This window comes from Meriones unguiculatus, chromosome 5 (assembly GCF_030254825.1).
Source record: "Meriones unguiculatus strain TT.TT164.6M chromosome 5, Bangor_MerUng_6.1, whole genome shotgun sequence".
NCBI lineage: Eukaryota > Metazoa > Chordata > Mammalia > Rodentia > Muridae > Meriones > Meriones unguiculatus.
The window spans coordinates 52576895-52601141 of record NC_083353.1 but is presented as its reverse complement, the minus strand read 5'-3'; the positions used below and the strand labels follow the sequence as shown (position 1 = coordinate 52601141).

At 52.5% G+C, this 24247-nt stretch overlaps 1 protein-coding gene across 2 annotated transcripts in view; it reads right to left on the bottom strand.

Annotated features, from left to right (window-relative positions):
- Fbln2 (fibulin 2) overlaps positions 1-24247 on the bottom strand; it is a 58263-nt gene that overhangs the window by 29851 nt on the left and 4165 nt on the right. For both annotated transcript variants that reach the window (XM_021639289.2, XM_021639290.2), the window contains exon 2: positions 8184-9484. In XM_021639289.2, coding sequence (XP_021494964.1) covers positions 8184-9471 — 1288 coding nt within the window. In that variant the 5' untranslated portion in view covers positions 9472-9484. The remainder of the gene's footprint in view (positions 1-8183; positions 9485-24247) is intronic.

The window sequence follows — 24247 nt, the reverse complement described above, 5'->3', positions numbered from 1 at the left end:
GAACTGTTGGGAGCCCCAGCTTCAGATTCCCCTAGTCACACGGCCCCAGCTTCAGATTCCCCTAGTCTCTCTCCAGAAGTCCACACCTCATACCACGAGCAGACAACACACAACAAAAGGAAGTGGTATGCCCACATCTGGGAAGAGGCACAAGAGGGTCCCTTGTCCCTTGCCAACTCTACCTAAGTGAATAACCTCCCTCAAGCCCACTGCCCTCTCCTCTTCCTTCCAATCTGGCTTTCTACCCTGTTCAGTATCATTCTTTGCGCAGCAGGGGGATGGCCTAGACGGGCAGAAGCCTGGAACCCTCATGGCAGGCTGGCCTGGCTTTCATCTGTTCCCCAAGCCAGAGCTGATGCTCTCCAGGTTTCCATTCAGCCTAATAGTGGCAGCTGAACTGCCAGCAGTCCCCAAGACACGAGACCATACTGGTTCCCTCAGATCGAATCAAGCCCCTTCATGAAACTGCTTCCCAAAAGATTTTGCTCAGCTGGGAAGGCTCATCACAGGGAATGGGGCGCCGGCTAGGCATCAGGACTCCTGGTTCCATTTGAGAGCTCAGAGCCTTTGGCAGGCTCCTTACCTATTTTTTGGCCTCTTCAGAGTTATGGTTGTGTGCCTGGAGATGCGAAGGAGTTGGGGAGTCAACACTCACAGCAGCAAGGCGGGGCCCATTACATGCTTTCTTGGTGCTTTAAACTGTTTGAATGAACTGCCAGTGTTTACTTGATAGGAGCTTCCAGATGAATTTCCAGACCCCAGGCTTCTGAAGGAAGCCCAGAGCAGTCATGCTCAGCCTTTCCCGCCCAGGAAACAACACAATGGGCAGTTTCCATGCAAGTGGGATTTGACCTCCCACCAGCACAACAGTCTTTAACTGCTTCCCGGTCTCTAACTGCTTCCCGGCCAGGAGCCTCCTAAAGGCTCCCAGCATGGAGCCACAGCCAAACCCATTCCAGCAGCACAGGCCTTCACCTCTGCTTCCTACTGACCTCTAGGCACCCAATACCATCCAGGGGTGCAGCCCACAACCATGTCAGTGAATGAGTAGAGAAGGCAAGAGAAAGCAAACCAGAGACCCATCCCCAGCTCAGTAGCTCTCTAAGCCTGAGCAGAAGAGTTGGGCCCTGTGCTCAGATTTCCAACACTTTACACCTACACCCTAGGGAATCTGATCTTCTGGACCCTGGACTTCATTCTGTAAAGAGGCCCAGGCCAGGGGTCTAGAAAAGAACCTGCAGCCTGCAGCTATGCATCATCACTGCTCTGCCCAGTGCGGCCAGTGCCCTGTAATAGATAGTTCCAGAGCTTCCATTTAGACCACAGGGACAGATTTGCTTGCACAGTCTAGTTGGGCACTCAGGAGGATAGCATACAGGGCTAGGAAGTACCAAGAAAAAAAGCCCAAGTGGATAGTAAGCACATTTCTCTGCTTCGTTGGCCTTGGGACCTTGGACAGTTCCCTTAACCTCCCTGGGTCTCAGTTGTCCATCTATAAAATGGGTATAATGAGGGCAAACCCCTGAGGGTGTCTCATAAAATAGATTCCCTATTTAGCCAGTGTTGAATCCAGCACCTGAAACATAATCCACCTGCCTGCCTTTGGTGATGGGATGTCACCTCACAACCGGGCAACACTATAGGTAGAAAGGAGCCTGGGCATTTCCGCACAGTTGGCAAGGCTGTGTCAGGGGAGTACAGTGCAAGGGACAGGCAGGGAGGAGCACTCAGCTGGAAGGGGAGCACAAAATAGGGAGGGGCACTCAGCTGCACATCTGGAGGCAGATGGAATGACAAACACATGGGTGGGGCAGGAAGTGAGCAGCTAAACACCCTGACCCAACCTCAGCAGGCCTGGCTCTCAGCTCTGCAGCCAGAGGAACAGGCTTCTGAGCAGCAGAAACAGACACCGGTCTGTTCAAACAAAAGCACAAATCCACCCTCCTTGTGCTCCCAGCGCACAACAACCCCTCCACAGGGAAGTCAGGGAATGTGCCAAGCTCTGGACAGCCACTCTGAGCTGGCCCACATTGTACCAGTAGCCTTAACAGGACTTCCTACATCCTTCAAGATACAGAACTGAAGCTCAGAGATGGTCAGCCACTTGCCTGAGGTCACACAGCCAGGAGGAACAGAAGCTGGAATCCACTTTGAGAGTCAAACTGGGCTCTTTCCCAGTGTAACTGCCCACCAAGCTGGGAAGCACTGTGTGGTCTTGGGGATAAGGGCCCTACAGAGTCCCACAGAGTGCAGTCAATGCTGCCTTCCGGTGGCAGATGATGGAGAGCAGGAAGGCCGCTATAAACCCCTTTTACAGGGCAGCCAAGTGATTTACCTGAAGGTTATACAATGAGAGAAAGCTGAATCATCCAAGCTGGAAAGCCTCCCAGCAGGACCATACGGCAAGAGCAGCAAGCAACACAACCTCTGTCCTTGTGGGGATCGTGGGGAAAATGCTTTTATTGTGGGGAACAAATATAATACCCCACCACAAAGCCGCTACCCCAGGGCTGAGGGCTGACACTCACAGGTGGAGAGATTCCTCACCCACTCTCCCACCTTTCCTCATTCCTCAGGACCTGGTGAGGACTCTGCAGCAGCTCTCATCAGGTCACTGGGCCTGTGTCAGCATCCTGACAGGGCCAGCTATGGAGAGCATCAAAAGCAGCAATGTTGCCGGTGCTGGGCTTGCACACAAGGACCACTATGCACTCCAGCTTTGGGGTAGGATAGGCTGGAGCAAACCAATGGAGGATGAGAAACCTTGGAGCACAGACCATTCCATGTGGGCCAAAGGGGAGCAGGGACAGGACAATAGAGCAGAGATGAGACCACAGAGCAGAGACAAGACCATGGGGATCAAGGACAAAACCAGGCGGTGCAGAAACCAGGCCATGCAGAGTGAAGGCCAGGCCATGTGGGACAGGGAGGACATCTGTGAAGAACCCACAGTAGTGTGGCTCAGGAGAATGGCAGAGAGGCAACCCCATGGCTCTGGAGGTGGCACGTAGCCTGGGAGCCTGGTAGAGAGGTTCCTGGTTACTCTAGACCATCTGGAATCCACACTTCCATAGGCAGAAGGGGGATGAGCAGCAGCCACAGGCTGAGAAAGCAGCTGGGGCAGGACCTGGTGTCTCTATCATGATGAGAACATCCTGGAATTAGATTCAGATGATTTTTGCATAACGGCGAATATGTTAAAAGCCACCTAACTATGCCTTCAAACACAGGGGATGGGACGTGGTTTTATGGTTGTAAATAGGATCTCAATAAATCTGCTTTTAATGAAAGACATTAAAGAAACACAAAATTTAAAGAGACCTGGTCCCTGTGGCATGACAGCCCTGGGAGACATCATGAGGACATTCCACTTATGGAGACGACAGAAAATTTAGAGAAACTTGGATCCCCTGGCCTTCTTCCCCCAGGCATGTTGAGACATGTGAGTGCTGGGTACTTTGTACTGTCAACCTGACATAACCTAGAGTTACCTGAGAAGAGGAAACATCAGTTGATCAGATCAGCCTGAGGCCCTGTCTGAGGGAGATTAATTTGATTGACGGCTGATGTGGGAGGGCCCAGTCCAGTGTGGGCAGCGCCATCCCTAGGCAGGTGGGCCTGGATTACATAAGAAAGGTAGCTGAGCCTGTGCCTGAGATTGAGCCAACAGAAAGTGTTCCTTTGTAGTGTCTCTGTAAGTTCCTACCCTGACTTCCCTCAGTGATGTACTGTGACCTCCAAGTGTAAGTCAGATAAACCCTTTCCTCTCCAGGCTGTTTTTCATCATGGTGTTTATCATAGCTACAGAAAGCAAATACCTATAATCCCAGAACTTGGGAAACTGAGGCAGGAGGATGGCAAGTTTGGAGCCAGACTGGGTTACATAGTGAAAGTCTGTCTCAAAACAAAACAAATCAATTAAAGAAACCCACCAAAGGCCCAGCCTTGGTTCAGATTCTCACTGTGGGGATAACCATAAAATATAACAAGCGCCTATAGGGAGGATAGAGCCTAGGAAACCCCGACAAGCTATACGTGAGTCCTCCACGGGATCTGGAGCCCACCCTGCCCACAGGGAGGCAGGGTCTACCTGCCACCATCTCTGCTAGGACCTCCAGAAAAGCCCCCTGACCCGGGATGACAGTTTCCCACTCCATGCTGCCTCCCAGAACTGTCACTCCAAGCTTCAAACATGGACGTCAAGTAACAAGCCCCAGCTTGCTTCCAGCACCACCACCGCCACCTCCAGCAGCCCTGGCACTTCATATGCCCAGTCCCCATGAACTCTCAATAGGGAGGACTGGGATCAGCAGAGCCCCAAGTTCCTTCAAGGAACAACTCATACACAGCCCTCCATCCTTGTGACTCCCAGACACAAGGTTTAAATCCACTACGGGCTAAGACAGGCCCAAACCTCCGTAAGTGGAAGGCTGAGGATTAGACAGGGCCTCGCACATGCCAGGCAGGATTCTTCCACTAAGCTACAACCCATGTTCTTTTATTGTCAGATCCTCCTTTTGAGACAGGGTCTCAATACATTGCCCTGGCTGGCCCTGGTCTTGCTGTCCCACTGCCCCAGCCTCCCAAATAGCTCTGCACCATGGAGCCTGGCTCTGGGCCCTAGATCTGCATCCTAGAATAGGTGTGGTGCCCTGAGTTTGGCTCCTGCCTGTGCCCCACAGGGTCTCCTGTTAACCAAATTCCATTCCAGCTGGCTTTGGGAGCCTTTATAACCACTCCCCCTGCCTGGAGCCCCTCCTCTCACAGCCCTCCAGTGGCCACAATGCTAACTAACACAGGCTACTGCCTCCAGCACACAAGGAAAGTCAGAGCCCTGGACCCCAGATGGGCACAGGGCACTGCCACCTCCCCCAGCTTCTCCTCACTGAGGCCTTCACACCTGTCACCACTGAGCCTGTGACCAGCAACCCAGGTCACCCAGAGCTCTCCCAGGGCAGAGACACGGATTTTGCCCAGTTCCACATCTGCCTCAGGGAAGGTGATCTGGTCTCAGAAACAGATCTCAGGACAAAGCAATGCAGACTTCAAAACGGCTCTGATTCTGTCCTTTCCTGTCACTTCGTCCATAAGCCAGAAGGTCGAGCTCTCTAGGCTTTGATGGGGATGGAAGGATTCAATAATCACTGAATGGCCAGAAGGTGGTGCCTGGGACAGAAAAGCTGACACCTGAATTTGAGTGTCAGTGTATAGACACCTGCCCTGCAGAGTGAGGCCCAAAGGAAGTGGCTCCTTCCTGCCTGTTTTCAAGGTTAGGACTTCTTCAATGTCAGGGCCACCTCTTGCTGTTTCTGAGGCTCCCTCTGCTATAAGACAACACCCTACCAAAGTCCCCTGAGAAACAGACTTCAGAGCCCCTCTCCATGGCCTGGAGAGGCAGGCATATGGCTTCCATTTAGAACATCTGGACATGCTCAGAGGCAAAAAGAGCCCAGCTGAGGCAGTGGGGATCCCTGGTACAATTCTGACTCCCAGGCAGGACCCCCACCCCAGTTAGGACTGGACAATGGACGGAAACCACCTTCTCCAGGCCCCAGGGCTGCCATGGCAACAGGGCTGGGGTCATTTCCGGTCTGCCTCTTAGTGAGCCCAGGGGGTTGAGTAAGGCAAAGCCCTCTCTCCAATGTCTCCCCAATCCATGGCCCCAAACTTCCCTCCAACAGCAGCCTGGAGACCCTGTGTTTCAGACTCTGCTTTCCTCAGATGCTTGGCAGGCCATCAAGAGCCCCATCCATATGGCCTGCTGTCACCCACCCTCACCAGCTGCATGCCCTGCTGGCCGTGCCTTTTTCTGCTTAATGCACTCCACTCTGTTAGGCCTCCAAGGGAGCAGCCCACCTCATTCCCTAGCACAGCTCCTGCCATAGACAGGGCCCTATAAATGCATACTGAAGAAGAAACCTGTGGCAGAACAGATGGGAGTAAAATCAGTACCATCTCCTAATTCTTGGTGAGCACTCAGCTCAAGCGAAGCACAGCCACAAATGAGCTCACTGCAGCCTCAAATCAGCCCTAAAGCAGGGCTTCTAGGTTGTCTGCAGATGGAGGAACTGAGGCATAAAGGGCCAAGCCATTTGCCCATGGTTATGGAGTCAGCACATGAGCTGGTAGTGATGGTGAGCTCCACCAAAGACTGAGAGGCCAATGTCTGAGAACCCTCTCCAACTAACGCTTCAGTGCCATCCTGGCCCTGCTTACTATAGCCTTCCCTGCCTTTGCCCGAGCTGGGCCCCTGTGGTAGATGAGGGTAGCCTCCATCGGCCTTCATCAATGCCATAGCTCGAACACAGCTGAGAAGGCCAGGCACAAAGATCCACCAGGTTAGCAAAGCGGTCCCGGTTCCCACAGAGCCACTGGCAACAAGAAGCTGGGGAAGCCAGGGCTGTTTCTATTCTGGAAACCCAGAGGCTGCAGGCCAAGGGCACTGAGCCCTCCCACACACGTGCACTCCATTAGACCTTCCCTGCCCCCTGCAATTCCAGACTCCGGGCTGGGTGGAGAACAACTGGGGCCCCAGTCCCAGTCAGTCAGTCACAGGCCTCCCCCATAGCCACACCTCCCTAGCAGGCTGGGGGCAGGGAGTCACAGGAAGGAAAGCAAGCTGGAGGCAGAGCTTCTTGTAGAAGGAGGACCACAGAAGCCTCACAGCCCCCAACAGCACCCGTGCTGCCCATACACATGTTCCAAACACACCCTGTGACCAGCAAGTACCATGGGAGCTCTCACAGACACTTAGCAGATAAAAAGCCCACTCACAGCTGGGGGCAACAGGATAGGAACGTGGTCACAGTGTGAATACCCCAGGGCCTCTCACATCCACTCTGCCTGAAAGCCTTCCCAGACCCCTCCCTTATAACTCTCAAAGCCGGGAACCCAGAGCCACACCGGTCCACTCTTGCCTTTCCAGGGCCACTGGGACCTACCTGCTCACAGATAACTCCTAACAAGGATGTGTAGAGTGAACAGTACAGGACTGAACAAGACAGAGGCTCTGGCTGTAGGGAGAAGCTTCTAGAAAGCACACAATTTCCCAGGTGCTATCACAGGGAGAGTTGGTGGGTTGAAGGAAGATGAGACTTCAGGGAAGGCTTCCTGAGGAAGGTGCTGCCTGAGCTTGAACCGATGTAAGCAAATGCTGAGAGCAGCAGAGAGATCAGGGAGACAAAGAGTCAACTAGGGTGAAGAAGAATGAGGAAGAGAGGAGGTAAACAGGGATCTCCCCTTGGTTCCATCCATCACCCAACACTTATAGAGTGCCAAATGTATGCAGGTAAAACCGCATCTCTAGGGCTCAGCACCAAACCTGGCTTGTGTAACGCTAAATATCAGAAAACAATAAGCAAGGACCCAAGTAATTTGTTTATAATGTCAGCAGTGGCTGAGAGAGATCAAAGCTGCAAGAAGGAAGGCGGGTGGCAAAGAAGGCACCCTGAGAAGTTGGCCTGGCACAATGCAAAGGACCAAGTTATCCAGATACCTGCCAGAGCATCTTAAGCAGAGGTTGTGGCAAATGCAAAGGTCTCTGGGCCAGAGGCTGCATGGCCAAGAACCCAGTGGGCCTGAGCCGACCATGGGGAAGTGTGAGGGGTCAGAAGAGGTTAGAAGGCCACTGGGCAGCATGTGGTCACCATAGGGACCTTAGCTTCTCCCTTGTTTAAGGTGTAAGCCAACGTAGTGGCACCGAGAGAAAAGAGCTGACAGGTTAACCAGGCTCCTGCTGGGAAGAGCAGCAGTTAGAACCACAACAGAACGTGTTGTGCCACCAGCTGGGCCTCTGTAGGACATTCAAGGGCCGCTGATCAGGTCTGCAGAGCCCTGTAATTCCCACTAAGACACCCCTGGACTCCAGTCGGCAGGATTGGGCTCTACTCCGATGAAGAAAACCTTCTATGCCCTCAGCCAGAGCCCACCAGGAACCCTGTGCCTCCAAGAACAAGAATGTCTCTGTACCCCTCTGTCCCAGGCCTATGAAAGGGCAGCTGCTGAGACCTCCCCTGGCTCGTACCACTCTGTCTTAGGCCTTCAAGAGAGCAGCCATGGGAACCTCCACCAAGCCATCCCACTTTGTCTCAGTCCTGAGAGATGGAAGCTGCGAGGAGCCCATAGGCAGCGACCATTCCTTCCAGCCTCAGTGGCCCTACCAGGGACACCAGAAAGGGCCTTACCGTCAGGATCACCTCTGGGGACAGAATGTACTGAATTGGGATCCGTGTCCTCTTCTGTTCGGGATCGAGGTAGCAACTGCGGACGCTGAGGTATTTCTTTAGGCATTTCTGGGGAAGGTGAGACCTGGACTCTGTCAGGCGGCAGTGTGGATAGAGTGGGGTGACTGCTGGACTGCTCTGGGTCCTCACGAGGGCTGTCTGTGGCCAGAGATGGGCTGAGACCAGCCAGGCCCGATCTAGGCAGGGGTACAGCACCCTCCTGCACAGCACTGTGAGGAGTGGCCTGGGCATCAGGAATAAGGTTTTCTTCGGGCCCTGCCCTGGCTTCAGCCTCCTTCTCCTGGACAGGGAGACCAGGTCTGGCTGGGGATATCGTGGGCAAGCTGTCCAGCCTCCCAGGACCACCTGCTGCTGGTGGCTCAGTGACCACCATCTCTTCCACGTCTTCCTCCTCTTCCTCCTCTTCCTCATCCATGTCCTCCGTCACTCTTCTGGCTTTGGCTTGCACAGGGGCTGGGGGACCCAGGGCAGCAGCTGCCGTGGGTCTGGGGAGGGCAGCTGGCCAGAGGGTTGCTCGGATGGATGACGGTGGTAGGTTCCCACCTCCCAGAGAAGCAGGGGGGCCCTCTGCACCTGCCTGAACCTCACTCACCATGGCCACAGTGGTTTCTGCCTCGGCCACCTCCTGGTCATAGCTGTAGGGGTCTTCGTACTGCCGCCCAGAGTCACCCTCCTCAGCATCTGAGAAGTTCCCATTACAACCAGGAAGCTGGTAGCAAATGAGCTCACCGCCAGCATCAGGACAGTGGCAGGCCTGGCAGGGTGAGAGGTGGACAGTGTGGCCAGCGGGGTACTTACGGCCAGTGTGGACACAGCCCACCTGGCCGCACTGCGGGCAGCTGTCAGCTACCACCACGGCCTCAATGCAGTTGGGTGGCAGCTCGGGGCATAGCATAAACTGGCAGCTGATCTTGCCACCGCCTGGAGGGCAGGAGCACTCCGTGCTGCCGAAGTCTACGAAGTAGGACTGGCCAGCTGGCACACGGCCATCCACAAAACCTCCCTGTACGCAGTCGTAGTACTGGTAGCCTTCGCAGGCACAGCCCTGCTGCACACAGGTAGCACAGCAGGCTCCTGGCTCCAGTGCCTCCTCGATGCAGTTCTCCAGCGGTGGACACTTGGCACCTGTGCAGTCCTGCCACGGCACTGCCATGCCTGGGCTCGGACTCAGGGTCGTGACCAGAGCCAGTGCCAGCCACACTGCCGAGGGCTCCTGGAGCAGCATCATGTCTCAAGAGGCCCTAGGAAGATAGGAAGAAAGTCTGTCACACCAAGGACACACACAGAGAGGAGGGGCACACCCCGGCATGTATACACACAGAACACAGCCATCTCTACCTCTAGGCATGCCCTTCTACCCTCATGCATCCCTCAGTCCTGCTCTCTCTCATACACAGACATGCACATGCAGGGAAGAGGCAGGGACAGGAGCGTGTGTCACTTCAGCCATGGATGCTGAAGCAATTGTGGCTCTATATCTGTGTACTCAGGGTGACTTCAGCCCTCTGAGTCATCTAGCCCAGTCTCTCTCGCATACACACGCTCGGGTGAAGGTAAGGGAACGCGCATGAGTGCATGCTCGTTCAGTCTGTCACTGTGGCCTCACCCTGCCCAGACACACTCATAGGTCATCCTGCACACATACTCCCATTTCCAAATCTGCACATAGCCAGCAGAACAGTTTTCTTCCCCCCAAAACACTTGGATGCACTCCCAGACCCGGCTGCTAGTCAGGGGGTCTAGTGAGGGGTGCCAGGCAGGCACAGGCCCCCTCCAGGATGACACAGCCATTTAACTCTGTGTATACTGCACCCCCAGACCTCAGACTCCAGAGCTTAAGCTCATCCATCCCATGAGACCCTGGGAATTCCAGGTCAACCTGGGATGCTCCTGCCATCTCCTCACAGCATCTCACTGCCTCTGTCCTATCTATCCCCAAGACCAGCTCTCACTGCTACTCCAAGCCACACCCCCACCTTCCTGCCTTATGCTCAGCTTATCCATCTCCCCACCATGCCTCTCTGTCTTTCCCTGGGACACCAGGGTGATCTGGGAGCCACTTCCATACACACAGCCTGTCTGGCTTCCATTACCAGAAAGAAGAAGCCAGTCCCCCCAGCCATGCTCAGCACTGGCAGAATTCCCCCCACCAATCAGGAATGCTGCCAGGAGCCTCCACACTCCCATTCCCTGCTCTTCTCAAAGTCTTCCACAACCGCTCAGATGCCATTTTTCCACCAAGCCTCACTGCTACAAAAGTTACAGGTCCCCAAAGGCACAGTGACTCAGTGTCAGGCCATTCCCTAGATAGCACATGAAAGGATGCTCTCACACCATCAGTTCTTTCTGACAGCGCCTGTTTGATATGTGAGTGTGCACACGTGTGTGTGTGTGTTTGTGTATACGTGGATGTGCACATGTATGTGCATGTGTGGTTTGCCTGTATGCATCTGTGTGCACGCGTGTGGATTTGCCTGTGTGCGCGCGTGTGTGTGTGTGTGTGTGTGTGTGTGTGTGTGTGTGTGTGTGTGTTTCTGGGGGACACATATGTACACATGTGTATACATTTGAGTGTTCCTGTTGCACATGTGTATTATGACAAAAGACAACCTCAGATTTCATCCTCAAAAATGTTGTCCCTCTCCTTTGAGTCAGAGTCTCTCCCTGGGCTGGAACTCGACAGTTAGGTTAGACTAGCTGGCCAGTGAGCCCCAGGAGCTCCTCCCATCTGCCTCCTCAGAGCTACAGTTACAGGGACGTGGTACCAAGCCTGGAATTATTACATGGGCTCTAGAGATTGAGCCCAGGTCCTTGTGCCTGCCTTACTGAACGGGCAAGCCCAGCCCTGTTTTCTATCTTGTAGAAAATACAGCCAAGTATAGTCCCTGGGCCTCAATATTTGTCCTTTTTTTTAATTCTTTTATGTATTATTTATTTAGAGACAGGTCTCACACTGTAGTCACAGCTGTCCTTGAATGCAAGAGAAGCCTCCTTTCTCAGCCTCCTAAGCATGGGCGTAGTTATGGGTCTGCACCACCACAGCCAACTCACACTTCAAATACTAAGAAGATGGCAACTTCTTGAAGGTCTGTGGTGGGAAAGAGGAGTTCAGAGAGCACTGAGCTTTCTGAAGAATGGACATGCTTGGGCCGCCCAGCTCCCTCCAAGTCAGGCAGGGTAAATATGGCCTGTCAGCATGGCCTGAGCCCTGAAGGCAGCATGAAATAATGGCAGGCTAATTTCCACCAGCTGCGGCCACCAGCTGACTGGCAATCTATGCTAAGTATGTCCAGGGACTCAGGGTTTGTCAGCCAGTAAGATGAGCCACCTGGCTGAGCTCCCAGAGCTGATGGCCCTGGGGGGAGATGGTATGTGCCCACAATAAAGAGAGACGTTGGTAAGGGTCAGGTTGAGAAGTCTGCTGTCTTGAGAAGTCAGGGAAGGCTTCTGACAGGAGGTGGCATCTGACTGAGACCCAATAGCTTTCTGGAGGCAAAGTTCTTCAGGCTCGGGACAGCACAAGCTTGAAGCAAGAGCTGCAGGAGGCAGGTGAGGAACTCCGGTGGAGGGAGGGGGGGTTGGGAGGAGCTGGCAACAGGTGAGGAGGGAAAGAGTGGTAAAAGCAGGTAGGCTTCCCCTGGTGAGTGAGGGACATGTGGTCTGCCAGCAGCCCGGGGCATGACGACGACCATGTGCACACCTGTGTTGAGAGCAGCACAAAACAGACAGATACCATGAAGATCAGATCCATGGAGTTTGTAGATAGACGGGATTTAGTCAGGCGGGGAAAGGAGCAAGGGTTTTGGAAGCCTCCAAGAGGAAGCCACAGTTGAAGGGCTATGGATATTCTGAGGGATGTGAAGTCCTATTTGGGCCAGGCAGGGTTTGGGAAGCCAGGTGGCATACTATAAAAAAATGACACTGGAAGAGGGAGCCTGTGCCTATGCAGGGTACTACAGAATCTGAGTGATCTTTGGAGCCCTGAGGGCTCACCCCAACTGACTAAGTCTCCACCCTTCCAGAAGCTGACAGAGTAGAAAGAGGAAGGAAGATCCAAGCAGCCTCCAGCCTCCACAAACCTGCCTTGAACTCCACAGGCCTCCAAGGGCTTCTTTACATTCACGAATGACGTGCCCCAGAGTAAGGGGCTCAATCACCTGTAGCCAGGGTCCCCCACAGTTTCCCCTGTGAGCCCCACCCTCCAGAGGTGAGGTAAAAATAAGACATATGCTAGAACATCACCATGTGAGGACAACTCCATCCGGTGTGTCCTGAAGCCACCACATACAAGCTAGCACACATACAAGGGACCACATACAGCTGGCACACACTCCACACTCAAGGAGCACCGGGCTGCTCTGTGAGTTCATGGGGCTCCTGTGAAAGTCACTATCTGGCTGTCTGACCCCAGCTATGCTGCTCAGGGCCAGGGAGGCTGGACTCTGCTGCGACCCCATCTTGGCTTTCCGGCTTTCTATCCAGTCAAAGGGAGGGACAGAAAGGCTGGGGTGTCCACTCCTTGCTTGTTTTCCTCTTTCCATCTGGTATACTGTGGCAGTTCTCCTTTCCCCATGGCCACAGCTCCTGTTTCCCCCACTCTCCCTCCTACTGTCATAGCCACTGTTGGCTCCCCCTGGTTGCCCCTTGTCCTCCAGACCCAGGTGGCCACTTCTCCCTTTTTGTCCTGCCTGCAGCCCAAGACCTACACCCCTTGATGCACCCCACAGGATGGAAAGCAAGGACCAAGCTTATCTTCAAAATGGAGCACCAAGTGGGAAGGGTAGGAACGAGAACAGAAACACAGTCACTGTGGCAGCCCCACATGTGCAAAGCAAGAGTGTTCCTGAAATAGAAGGACACACACTGAGGGAGCTGGGGACTGGGCCAGCTTGCTTCCCAAGCACAAGGACCTGAGTTTGATCCCCAGAGCCCATCTAAGAATCTAGGTGCAGCCACACATGCCTGTAACCCAGCACTGAAGAAGAGACAGGAGGATTGCTGGGGCTTGCTGGCCAGCCATCCTAGCTGAATCACTGAGTTCCAGGTTCAGTGAGAGACTGTGCCTCAAAAAGTAAAGTGGAGAGAGAAAGAGGAAGACACCCATTGCTGACCTCTGTCAACTCTTCTGTCAGCACTTCTGTGCTTTGCAGCCATGATTAAGTAGCATAGGACTACTTAAAGACCATTCTATAACAATGCCACAGCCTACTAAGTGACTAGCCAGAGGGCAGCGAACACAGCATGGATCCTCTGGACAGAGCGGCTCAGGGCCCAGGCAGGAGGGCACTAGACGTCATCACTTGCCCCAGAATTCACACCATTTCAAACCTGTGATGCTTATTTCTGAGATTTTCTACTTGGCATTCTGGACCACAATTGGCCGTAGATGATTAAGCTGTGGAAGAGGAAACCGTCAACAAGGAAGCACTTCTGTATGAGACTCAGTTCCATACTAAGAGAGGCTTATGCTTCTCCAGTTCTGACAGCTTCTGATTCTGACCAGAAGAGGCCTGCTAGAACTAGGAAATAAAAACCAGGGATTTCAGAACAGCCATGAACTGTTCTGTTTAGGGTAAGTACAGCCCTGCGATCTTTAGGACAAATTCATTTGCTGTGTATCTGAAGTCCTGTTTTAACCAGAAGCCTGCTCTGAATAAAAGCCTCAGCCTGGTGCTATATGCCTAAACACTTCTCAAGCATTTGGCCCTCCAAGTGCAAACAGCTGGGCTGATAGCAGGGAAGCAAACATGCAAGCCCTTCTCACTGGCTAGGCAGAATCAGTTCAACCTGGCTAGGGAGCCACCCTGAGGCTGCCAGACCCATCCCCATATCCAACCAGAGGACAAAACAAGCCAGCAGCCAGCAGTCTGTACACAGCTCCACCCACAGGACTTAGTGTTAGGGTACCGAACTGTCCACACTGCCTTGAGCTGCCCTGGCCTAGCTTAGCCTCACTAGCTGTCTGTGAGATTTGAGAGCTCCCAGTCATGATTCTATAGACTTGGGCTTCTCCTTTGTCTCGCCATGTCACCCCGGATAGCCTGAAACTCACTGTGTAGACCAGGATAGCCTTAAACTTCAGGGTAATTCTTCTACTTTGTCCTCTTTACCCTCTACTCAGTGGCCACTGTGACTAGCCACTAGTCACCCTCAGCGTGTCAGTCTCCTCAGATCCAACCAACAGCCTACAGCCCTCAAGACCCTCAGTGCTGAGAAATGTGCCCCGTGTTCCCCCACTGGCCTCAAGTCTAGGATACGGACATGTATTTGTGCCTCGACAGACAGATCCTAAGGATAGGGAGAGAAGAGATGGACTAGGGTCTCAGCCTCAGTGCACACCAGGCCCCCAGTGGAGCCTGAAGGGGAAGGGCACCAGAGCTGAGCCCTCAGCCTACCAAAGACAGCGAAGAGCTACCTTACAGCATGCCAAGATGAGGAGACACCTGCCAGCCCAGAACAAGCAGCTGGAGAAGGTACAGGTGTGAGTCACTAGCAGCCAACACTTGACAACTAAGGTCTCCAAGTGAGAGGGAAATGTCATCATGCAGAGCCACACACAGTGCACACACAGACATGTAGACAAAAGCAAACACATGACCCACACAGACCCACACACACAAAGACACACAGAATGCACAGAGACACAGAGACACAGACACACAGACACACACAGAGACAGACACACAGAGCTAAATGCACACACACACACAAACACACACACACTGAGGCAGACAGACAGACATACAGAAGCAAAATCACTGACAATGGCTTGGTTCTAAAATTGTCCAGAACTTACTTTTAATGCACATATTATTCTGGGTTCACCTAACGCCCAGAAAGCTAAGATCATGTCTATTAAAACTAATCCCACATGCCCACCCTCACCACTGCATGCCGCCCACTGGCAGAGAGGCAATTAAAGACAACCCACTTATCCAGAGAATGGAATGCCACCAGCCTCAGCAAGGACATTCTGGCACAAGCAGATGCCCCTTGAGGACATGATGCCCAGTGACAAGATGGTCAAAATGGACACTCACTAAAGAGTCCATTTATAAAACTAGATAAAGCAATCGGACTCAGACAGAATGCACAAGGGTGGGTGCAGGACACAGGAAGGGAGCCAGTACTGACTGGCCAGAGCTTCTGTTCAAGATTAGAGTCTAGAGACAGAAATGATGACATCTGCACAGCACTGTAGCTCCTCTTAATGACACTGAGCCACACACTCAAAAATGATCAAAAAGGTATGTGCATATTTACCAAAATTTAAAAAAAAAAAAAAAAAAAAAAAAACCTCACACATGCACTCCTAAGCCAAAATCCAAAAGAGTGATTAAGTCACAGCGAGGAGACAGGGAAGACCTGACAGGAAGCAAGCACTGCCCATGAAGCCTGCCCTAAGTAGTAAGCTTCCTGGCAGCCAGTGCCAAAAGGGAAATCAGAGGGTGACCCAGCACTCCTCGTCTGATAAAAGGAAGTCATTAGTTCACTGGGAAAATAAGCTTGTTCTTGGCACAAGCCATTAGTCAGGAGCTAGCAGTTCATACTCACTTGACTTCCTCAGGACAGACACACTGCCAGATAGCAGACTGCAAGGCCCAGACACGGCTATTTCATTTAACTATAATTCACTGATGAGGACCCACCATCAGAGAGTACCTCCCCACCTCACCCCCATCAGCCCTGTGCCAGGTGCCAATATAGGACAGTGAACAAGAACAACAGTAGTCCTCTCTCTAGGACACACCTGTCATCCCAGAACTTTGGAAACTGTGCACAAAATCATGAGTTCAAAGCTAGCCTGGGCTACATAGTGAGATGACTACTACAAAAAAATAACAACCAGAAAACAAACATAGAGTATACACGGATATGTGTGTAAGTGAGAGAGAGAAAGAAAGAGGCTGAGACTCTTTGGAACTAATAACCTAATGTAGAAAAAAGGCAGGAAAGAAATCAGTAAGACAGTCTGGGCATTGTGACAGAGAACTAGACACACCCTTGGTAAAAAGAGGACAAAGAAGGCCAAAGAGGTGACATTTCAACTGAGACTCAGAAAAAAAAAAAAAAGTGCATGCGCGCGCGCACAGGCATCCAAAGGTCTGGGGATGACAATGGGCAAAGGAAATGCATATGCAAAGGCCCCAGAACATGAGTCAGTCTAGCACACTGTGAGTGGCATGCAGGCGGTCAGGTGACAAGGGAGAAAAGCAATGGAAAGCACACCTCAGCCACACAGTTCTTGTGAGTGGGAAGCTCGGCAGAGCCCTCGGCATGCACTGCTCTAAGTAAGGGCACTGGGTAACAGCATGCTTGGAATTCAGAGAAGCTGCACACATCCCCTTCCAAGGTCTGAGGACAATCCCAGTCCTAGAAAGCAGGAAATCTAGAAAAACCTAGACTGCCAAGTGGGTATGTCCAACCTCCAGCCTGCAGGACACATGGTTCCAGCAGATCTGTGAATGTAGCCCACACAACTGTAGGCGACAATGGCAAAAGGCTGGACACCCCTATTTATAGAATGAGGCAGGAGGCAGAACTAGGAGCCATGCCTCCCTGTTACCAAGTCTCTGGAAGAAGGGTCTGCAGAGCCACAGTGCCTTCCAATGACAGCCATGTCCTCTTGATTGATGGAAGTGGTGCCACCCACGGCTCTGCCCTCCTGCTCCACCCCAACACTGAAGGACATTTTGTACATGTGCTTTTCCTCCATAAGACATTTTTCAAAAGAAAAGGAACCAAGTCATTCAGAAAAAGGCAACCAAAGAAAGAGGGCAGGGAACTGGGGAATAATGGGAAAGAACATGAAGCCACACATGACTGCCAACCACCATCAAGTACGGCTTCTATCTGAGGTGCTACTTCCTTCCTTTCCTGGGACCCAAAGTTAGAACATGGGATGGTGTGATTGGTCACAGACGATGCCTGGCTGTACAGAGGGACTCAGGGAAGGGTCTGAGGTCCACTGGGGCACAGGACTTGAGCAAGGGGCAGGCCAGAAAGTGTTGTTAAGGCTGAAGACAGTGAGTGAAAGAGGATGGGGCGCCCACCCACCCAATACCCTGAGAATAGAAGGAGGGAAGTGCTGAGTCCAAATCCAAGTCATGAAACAAATCAGTGCCCCAGAACCAGGCATGGTGGCACACATCTATGATCCAAGCTACTCAAGAAGCTGAGGCAGGAAGAATGCCGCAGCCCAAGCATTTGCCAGCCTGGGCTACGTAACAATAAACTAAGTCTTAAAACAAAACAAAAACAAAAACAAAACAAAACAGAAAAACAAAACCTGGATAAGCTCGCTTGGCCCCATGTGGGACTTGGGGTACCAGGCAGCTCCTCACTCACCCTCCAGTCCCTGGGCTTTCCTTCAACAGGGTGAGGTCATGAGAATGTTGGAAAAACAAACTCTCAATGGAACAGCCAGGCTTCGCCCTCCCTTCCCACTCCTCCCTAAGAAATAAAAGAATAGAATTCTGCCAAGTGTCGGGTGAGGGCTGACCCTTGGGTTCATGGGTATGAACTGCTAGTCTCATAACCAGGACAAGCAGGTGAAAAATTAAACAGCGTAACACCCAGCACTCCTAATTAACCTTCGAGAAAAGAAAATGTTGCTTTTGGCTCTGGGCTGCTCCATCTTTGCCTTCCCCTGTTACTAGCCTACAAAGCGGAAGCAGTCCCAGGGTGGAGCAGTGAGAAGAGCTTGCCTGCGCCAAGGCTGATCTCAGCATTCATACCTGGGGCTCCATCCAGCCTGCGACTGTGCACCCTTGACCTCCCTGTGGCTAGCTGAAGGTCCTGCCTACCTGGGCTGTCTCCACTGATCCCTCCTGGCGGGCTCTGCCAACACTGAACCTCTGTGGGACACAAAGGATGGATGGGACTACCCAGCACACCCCCTCTTTCCAAGAACAGCCCCTGGACTACCTACTGGGGCCCACTCTGCACTTGAAGCTAACTGAAAAGCCAAACCTTGCAATGAGCTAACTCAAGCTAACTCCCAATCAGGCTGTCACTGGCTCCCAAGTCTTAACAGGCATACAAGCATATTCTGTGGAGACAGAGAATTCTGCCTGGCCTCCCAGCTGAAATTAAACACTCCAAGGATCTCATCAAGCTCTTATCCTTATTCCAAGCCCCCATCTCTCCCAAACTGTCTCCCTCTAGAATCCTTCTAAGAACTAATTCCTACCAAACTAGAAGATTCTCCCTGGTTCCCAAACCCTCCTCTTAGCATTACCCCAACCAGGGATATTTTTCCTCTGCTGTTGCAGCCCATAATCCCATCCCATGCTTAAGGCCGAGTTTGGAAGTGGCTAAAGGGGGAGTAGGTAGATAGGTAGTGGCTGGATGGATACATGGATGTATGGATGCATGGATGAGTGACTGGGTGGATGGATAAATAGATGCATGGATGGATGGTTGGATGCATACATGCATGGAGGAGATGATGGATGGATGGATGGATGGATGGATGGATGGATGGATGGATGGGAAAGTGGCTGAGTGCCTGGGGAGGTAGGTAGATGGATGAATGGATAAGTAGATAATAAGTGGGTACATGGGTAGTAGTTGGATGGGTGGGTATATGAATATATACATGAACTTATCCAAAAAAAAATAAATAAATAAGTGAATGCTAGTGAACAGATCATGGGGAACTGAGCAGGTGGGTTGTTGGCAAGTGAGGACAAGAGAATGGCAAGGTAGATTCATGAGTGTCTCAGTAAGTTTGTGGGTGGCAAATGGGTGGATGAGGAGGTGGGGGACAGAGGTGGGTAGTGGCTGGGTGGGTGAGGAGATGGAGGATGGGGGAGGTGGTGGCTGGTGCATCAGTATGGAATGAACGGCATCATTGGCCAGTGGACAGTGGCTGTATGGATGAAGGTAAAGACCCAGGCTTGCCCATGGATGTCACAGAGCAAGGGAAGTCCTGAGTCAAAGTTCATTATTTCCCCCAGCACAGCACAGACCAAGGCCTAAGGCTCCACCACTGGCCAGCACCTCAGACAGCTCCCTGCCCTGGGGACCATCACCAGAGCTCAGGCCCTGGAGACAGACTGGCCCAGCAGAGATCCCAGCTGAGTGAGCTCCCCTGCTTTGTGTCCAGGTGAGAGGCTATGGCTCTCTGAGCTCAGTCCTGCCTGCTGCATGGAACCACCACTATCCTCACCAGAGACTGAAAATAAAATAAAATGGAAAGCCTTTTGACAGAGGCCAGCATGAGACAGCACAGACAGGGCCCCTCAAAATTTCCATCCTATTAAAAGATTGTTTTAAAAATTGCTCCAGGCCTTGAAATTGGAATGTGCCTCCCCCTCCTCCCATTATAAAACCAGGAAAAACCCTCAAATCTAAAGCAGACACAGACGGTAGAAGAGAAGACCTTGCTGCCCACTCCGCGCTATGGCATCAGACGCCAGAAGCCGTGCAAGGCTGGAAGCCAGTGTGGCTCATCACACTGCCAGGCAAGAGCTGAAGGAAAATCCAACACTGTAGAATCCAAGCCTCTGAGAAGGGCCGGCCCATCTCTTCCTAAAGAAAGAGGTGGCTTTTGGAGGACGGGGTTGGAGGCAGCATGGCTCCCACAAATTGCAGGCCCAAAGAGCCAACTGTGTTACACCCACACATCTGTGGGGGAGAGGGAGTCCCCCCAGGACTGGGTCAGGCTCTCACCTGCCCTGGCTTCCTCTGTGCTTAGGTTTTTCCTTCTTTCTTGGGGCCTTTTTTGGGAGACACCTGAGGATTATTTCTTTTCCAGGGTCATGTACGTATATGTGACAGGCTCCCCTCACCTGGCCATTTCCCACCTTTTCAGAGTAAGAGCCAGCCCTCCAGCCCTAGCTGAGGGGCACAACCACTACCCTCTCCCCAACATGTCCTGCCTTCCTCTGCTCAGACCATACAGCCTTCTGGGTCCTTTGGTGACTGATTGGATCTCTGCACCCATTTCCTCAGCTGCCAACACAGGTGGACAGAGAAACCAGCCAAGGGAGAGGGCAACTGGCCTCTCTGCAACTCCCAAGGGCCTTTGCCAAGCAACAATTTATTGGCGCAGACCTAGAATTTGGGTTTTTCTCAAGATTGCCAAAGATGCAGGTGGTGTGCAAAACCCAGCAAGATCTGGTCCGAGCCGTGGTACAACCAGCAGGCCAAGGGTCTGAGAAACCCTACCCCACCTTCCACCTGCCAAGACAGTCAGACACCACTGCTGAAGCAGAGACAAGGAATCAGGACCAAGCTGGGTGCTCCTGAAGAGGGGGCTCAAAATCTAACCCATGGGTGCTAGGCAACTCAAAGCAGGTGACCCAGGGCCCCAGCAATACTCTTCCCTGCAGGAGAAGCCATCCCCTGCAACCCTGAGAGGATTAGGAGGTGGTGCGGAGGCTGAAGAACCCAGTGACTCACTACAGAGGACCAGGGATATCACCCGAGGAGCCTGGGCATCTGCTGTGCAGAGGATAGGGGTACTGCCTAAGGAACTCAGGAACAAACAGGGTCTCTTCCACGCGAATGTGTGTGACTCTGTGGGAATGGGCAGGAGGAGGGAGGGAGGAAGGAGAGAGACTGCGTTGAGCGTAGGAGTCTGTGCTGGGTGTGAAAGTACACTGACTGAGCATAAGTGTTTTCAGAAACCTATATGTGGACCTGTGTGTGAGTGCCTATGAGTGTGTGTCTGTATATATGAAAGAGTCGGGGGATATCGCAGTGGTTAAGTGCACTTGCTGTGTTCTTCCAGAGAACTCAGGCAACATCAGGCCTGAGTCACAACCACCTGTAACCCCAGACCTGACACCTCTGGCCTCTGACCTCCAAGGGCAACCGCATTCACACGCATGCACACAGGAACACACATAATTAAAATAATAAAAATAAATTTTAAAAGGAGGGAGTGTTTGTCTTTGGGTATACGTGAGTGTGGGTGTGTGTTCCTGAGTGTTTTCTTGTGTGCACATGTGTGTGTACATGTCGGAGACTGGAGCGCATTGGCAGGTTGCGTTCACAAGACAATCTATGTGTCGGGATCACATGTCCTGATGCACTGATTCTTGGGTCTCAGGAGGACCTCCCCTTTGGCTACCTACCTTTTCACATGCACTACACTCTGTTCTGTCTATCTGTCTGTCTATCTCTCTATACATACACACACACATAAACACACACACCTCTCCCTGGCTCATCTCACTGACCTTAGAATCAGTTCTCAGAATATACGTCAGACTCAAGAGAACTTGCAATGGAAGATGCTCGGGGGTCCCAAAGGTTCCCTACAGCAATGCTTTTCTGATGTGTTTCCAGGCTGAGAGAATACTAAAATCAGAACTTTCTAGGTCTTCTGAATGATCCCTTGGATAAAAGTCAGGGCTGGACATACAGGCTAGGGGTCACAGGTAGGGGACAGTGGTCCCTGGAGGCACCATGGACCATAAGGCCAAAGATCAATTTGACAATGACACCTCAACAACCAGAGGAGTGAAAAGCAGACAAGAGAGAAGCCACCATTCAGTGCTGCTCACCTGCCCAGCATGTGTTGCAGTGGAGAGGAGGGCAGGGGGAGGTGACATACATATTGTGACCATCCTTCCGTCTCCATCAGCCCCGGGAGGGGGCTTTTCCACACATTCCACATACAGCCCGGCCCTCCTCACACTCCAGAGCCTCTTCCCACATGCAAGCCATCCTTGGACCCAAAGGTCAGCAGAGCCAGGAAGGTTGTCCCCACCTCAGGGTGAGCCTGCTGAACCCCAGTGGGATGAGAGACCTGTGGGAACCAGGTCCACCTCAAGCAATGTCCTCTTGTGGATTCAGCACATGGTGCTCAGTGACCCAGCCCCCACACCAGAGGCTCCCACCATCCCCTTGGCCTCTGCCCAGTACTGGTGGGTGGCACCATTTCCTCATCAGCTGGAAGACGTGGGTGGGAACCCTGGCCAAGGACAATACAGTCAGGCTCCCACCCCGAGGAAGGAAGCAACCTTCCCCTAGACCTGCACTTTCTCTGCAACAATCAGCCCCCATGCAGAGGCATTTCTGTACTGTTTCCAGGTTACAGTAACTTCGAAGACAATGGCTGTAAATGACTAAATGACGCACGGTCTGAGCCTCAAGGGACCCTGGGAAAAGACAGGCCGGTAGCACCCACCACTGAAGACTTGGAGGTGGACAGAGCTGGCTCCTGCCCATTCTTCCTCCTTAGTGTGACACCAGAGATCATGCCTTCTCAGAGTCTGAGTCCACCTGCACTGTCACCTCAGAGTTCTGGCCTTGTCCCTCCCATGTTCAGAGTATTCTGAGATGCCTGTCACTGGCTTTTTGCTGAAAACTGGGGGGGTCTGCATGCCCAGGTTCTATCTACCTCCCTCTCATGATCGATCCACTCACCAAAAGAAGCCAGGCTTTCTCGGGGACCCCATCTCTCTTATTCTCTCTTCCCCTAGAAATGGTGGTCCCACCCTGTCCAGGAAGCTCCCCAGCTCCCTGAGGCTCAGCTGAACCTGGCTGCCTCACGGGTCAGATTCTGAGGCCTCTGAACTCCCTGCATTCTCCTCCAGATTGACCATGTACCTACACTGTGTGTGCTGCATCCCTTGACCCTCAAGACTGCCACAGGACATCTTGTCTTCCTCCCCTCTGTGCATCTGCTTTGGCAAGGAATCTTGGGGAGCTAACTCAAGAGCCCAACTCCAGCAAGCGCCTCCCTGGACTTTCCCACAAAATGCCCACTAGACTCTCAACCATCCTTAAGTGTGGCCACAGCCTACCAGTTTTCACTGCCCCCACTGAGGCCCCCATCCTACCGTCTCCACTCACCCTTTTAGTATGCAGAGCCTTCCCTTACCCCTGCCACCAGGTTCTAGCCTATTGGAAGGGTATAGAGTACAGAGGAGCTTTCAGGCCTCAGGAAGGGAGCTGGACCACTGTGGGCCCAAATGATACAAGGATTCTGATCTATCATCAGGGGGCCCCTGGGTCTTGTGCCAGCTTCCCTTTCCCTCACTCTATGTCTGATCCAGCAGGAATCCCAACATCTCCATCTTCAGTTGAGCCCAGAGTCTCATCACTTCTCATTTCCAACATGACCACCTTGGTCGCAGCTCCAACTTCCAACTATAGTAGGAGGTAGGAGGTAACCTAGTGGAAGGAGGAGATAACTCTGATGTCACCTCCAGCTTGCCTTGCTGGCCACAGCCATGGAGATCTTGTATCTCATCTAGACCTCTGCCTGACCCATTGGAATCCCCTATGAGTGTGGTACCTCCAGTGGCCGGGCCACCCACCTCCATGACTATCCACCTCCATAACCCTCAGTCATGGGGCGAGAAGAGGTCTCATCCTGCAGCTGGTTCTGGTCACTTGTTCCTGACAGGCCTTCTGTCTGAATGTCTCTCCTGGCAGCAGTACCTACTCAGAGGTCCCTAACGCTGAGCCTACCCTCAATCCCTGTCCTAGGCATCCTCATCCACCCCTTGCACACAGGGACCTGTGTACCATCTGCCCCTGTCTGTGTCTCCCACCAAATCAAGCTCTGTGATGGGTCACTGTGTTATCCTCAACACTTAGAAGCATTCCACACGCACTGGATGCCCAGGGAACACTGGCAGAATGAAGGTGTGTCTTCTCTGACAAAACTGAGAAGGATTGCAATACCCACCTTACAGTAAGGAAACCGAGGCTTAGATGCTGAGTGGATCAGCAAGACTGAAGAAGCACAATATTTGGGCAGCGGAGCTGTGAACCTCATGGGAGGCCAAGAGGGATTTTTTTTTCATACCAGCTTCTCTCATGCAAGAGTGGGGTCTGAGCCAGCCCCCTGAGCTGGGCTATGTGCCTAAGACCAAGTGAGGACACATGCTCCCATCCAAATGCCAAATGCCCATTCCAGACAGGAGTGCACAGACCAGGAAAGAAGGCAAGAGTAAAGAGGGAGGGAGAGGGGGAGGGAGGGGGAAAGGGGAAGGGTTTCCTTTTGCTCACTGGCTGGACTTTGCCAAGCATGACTTTGG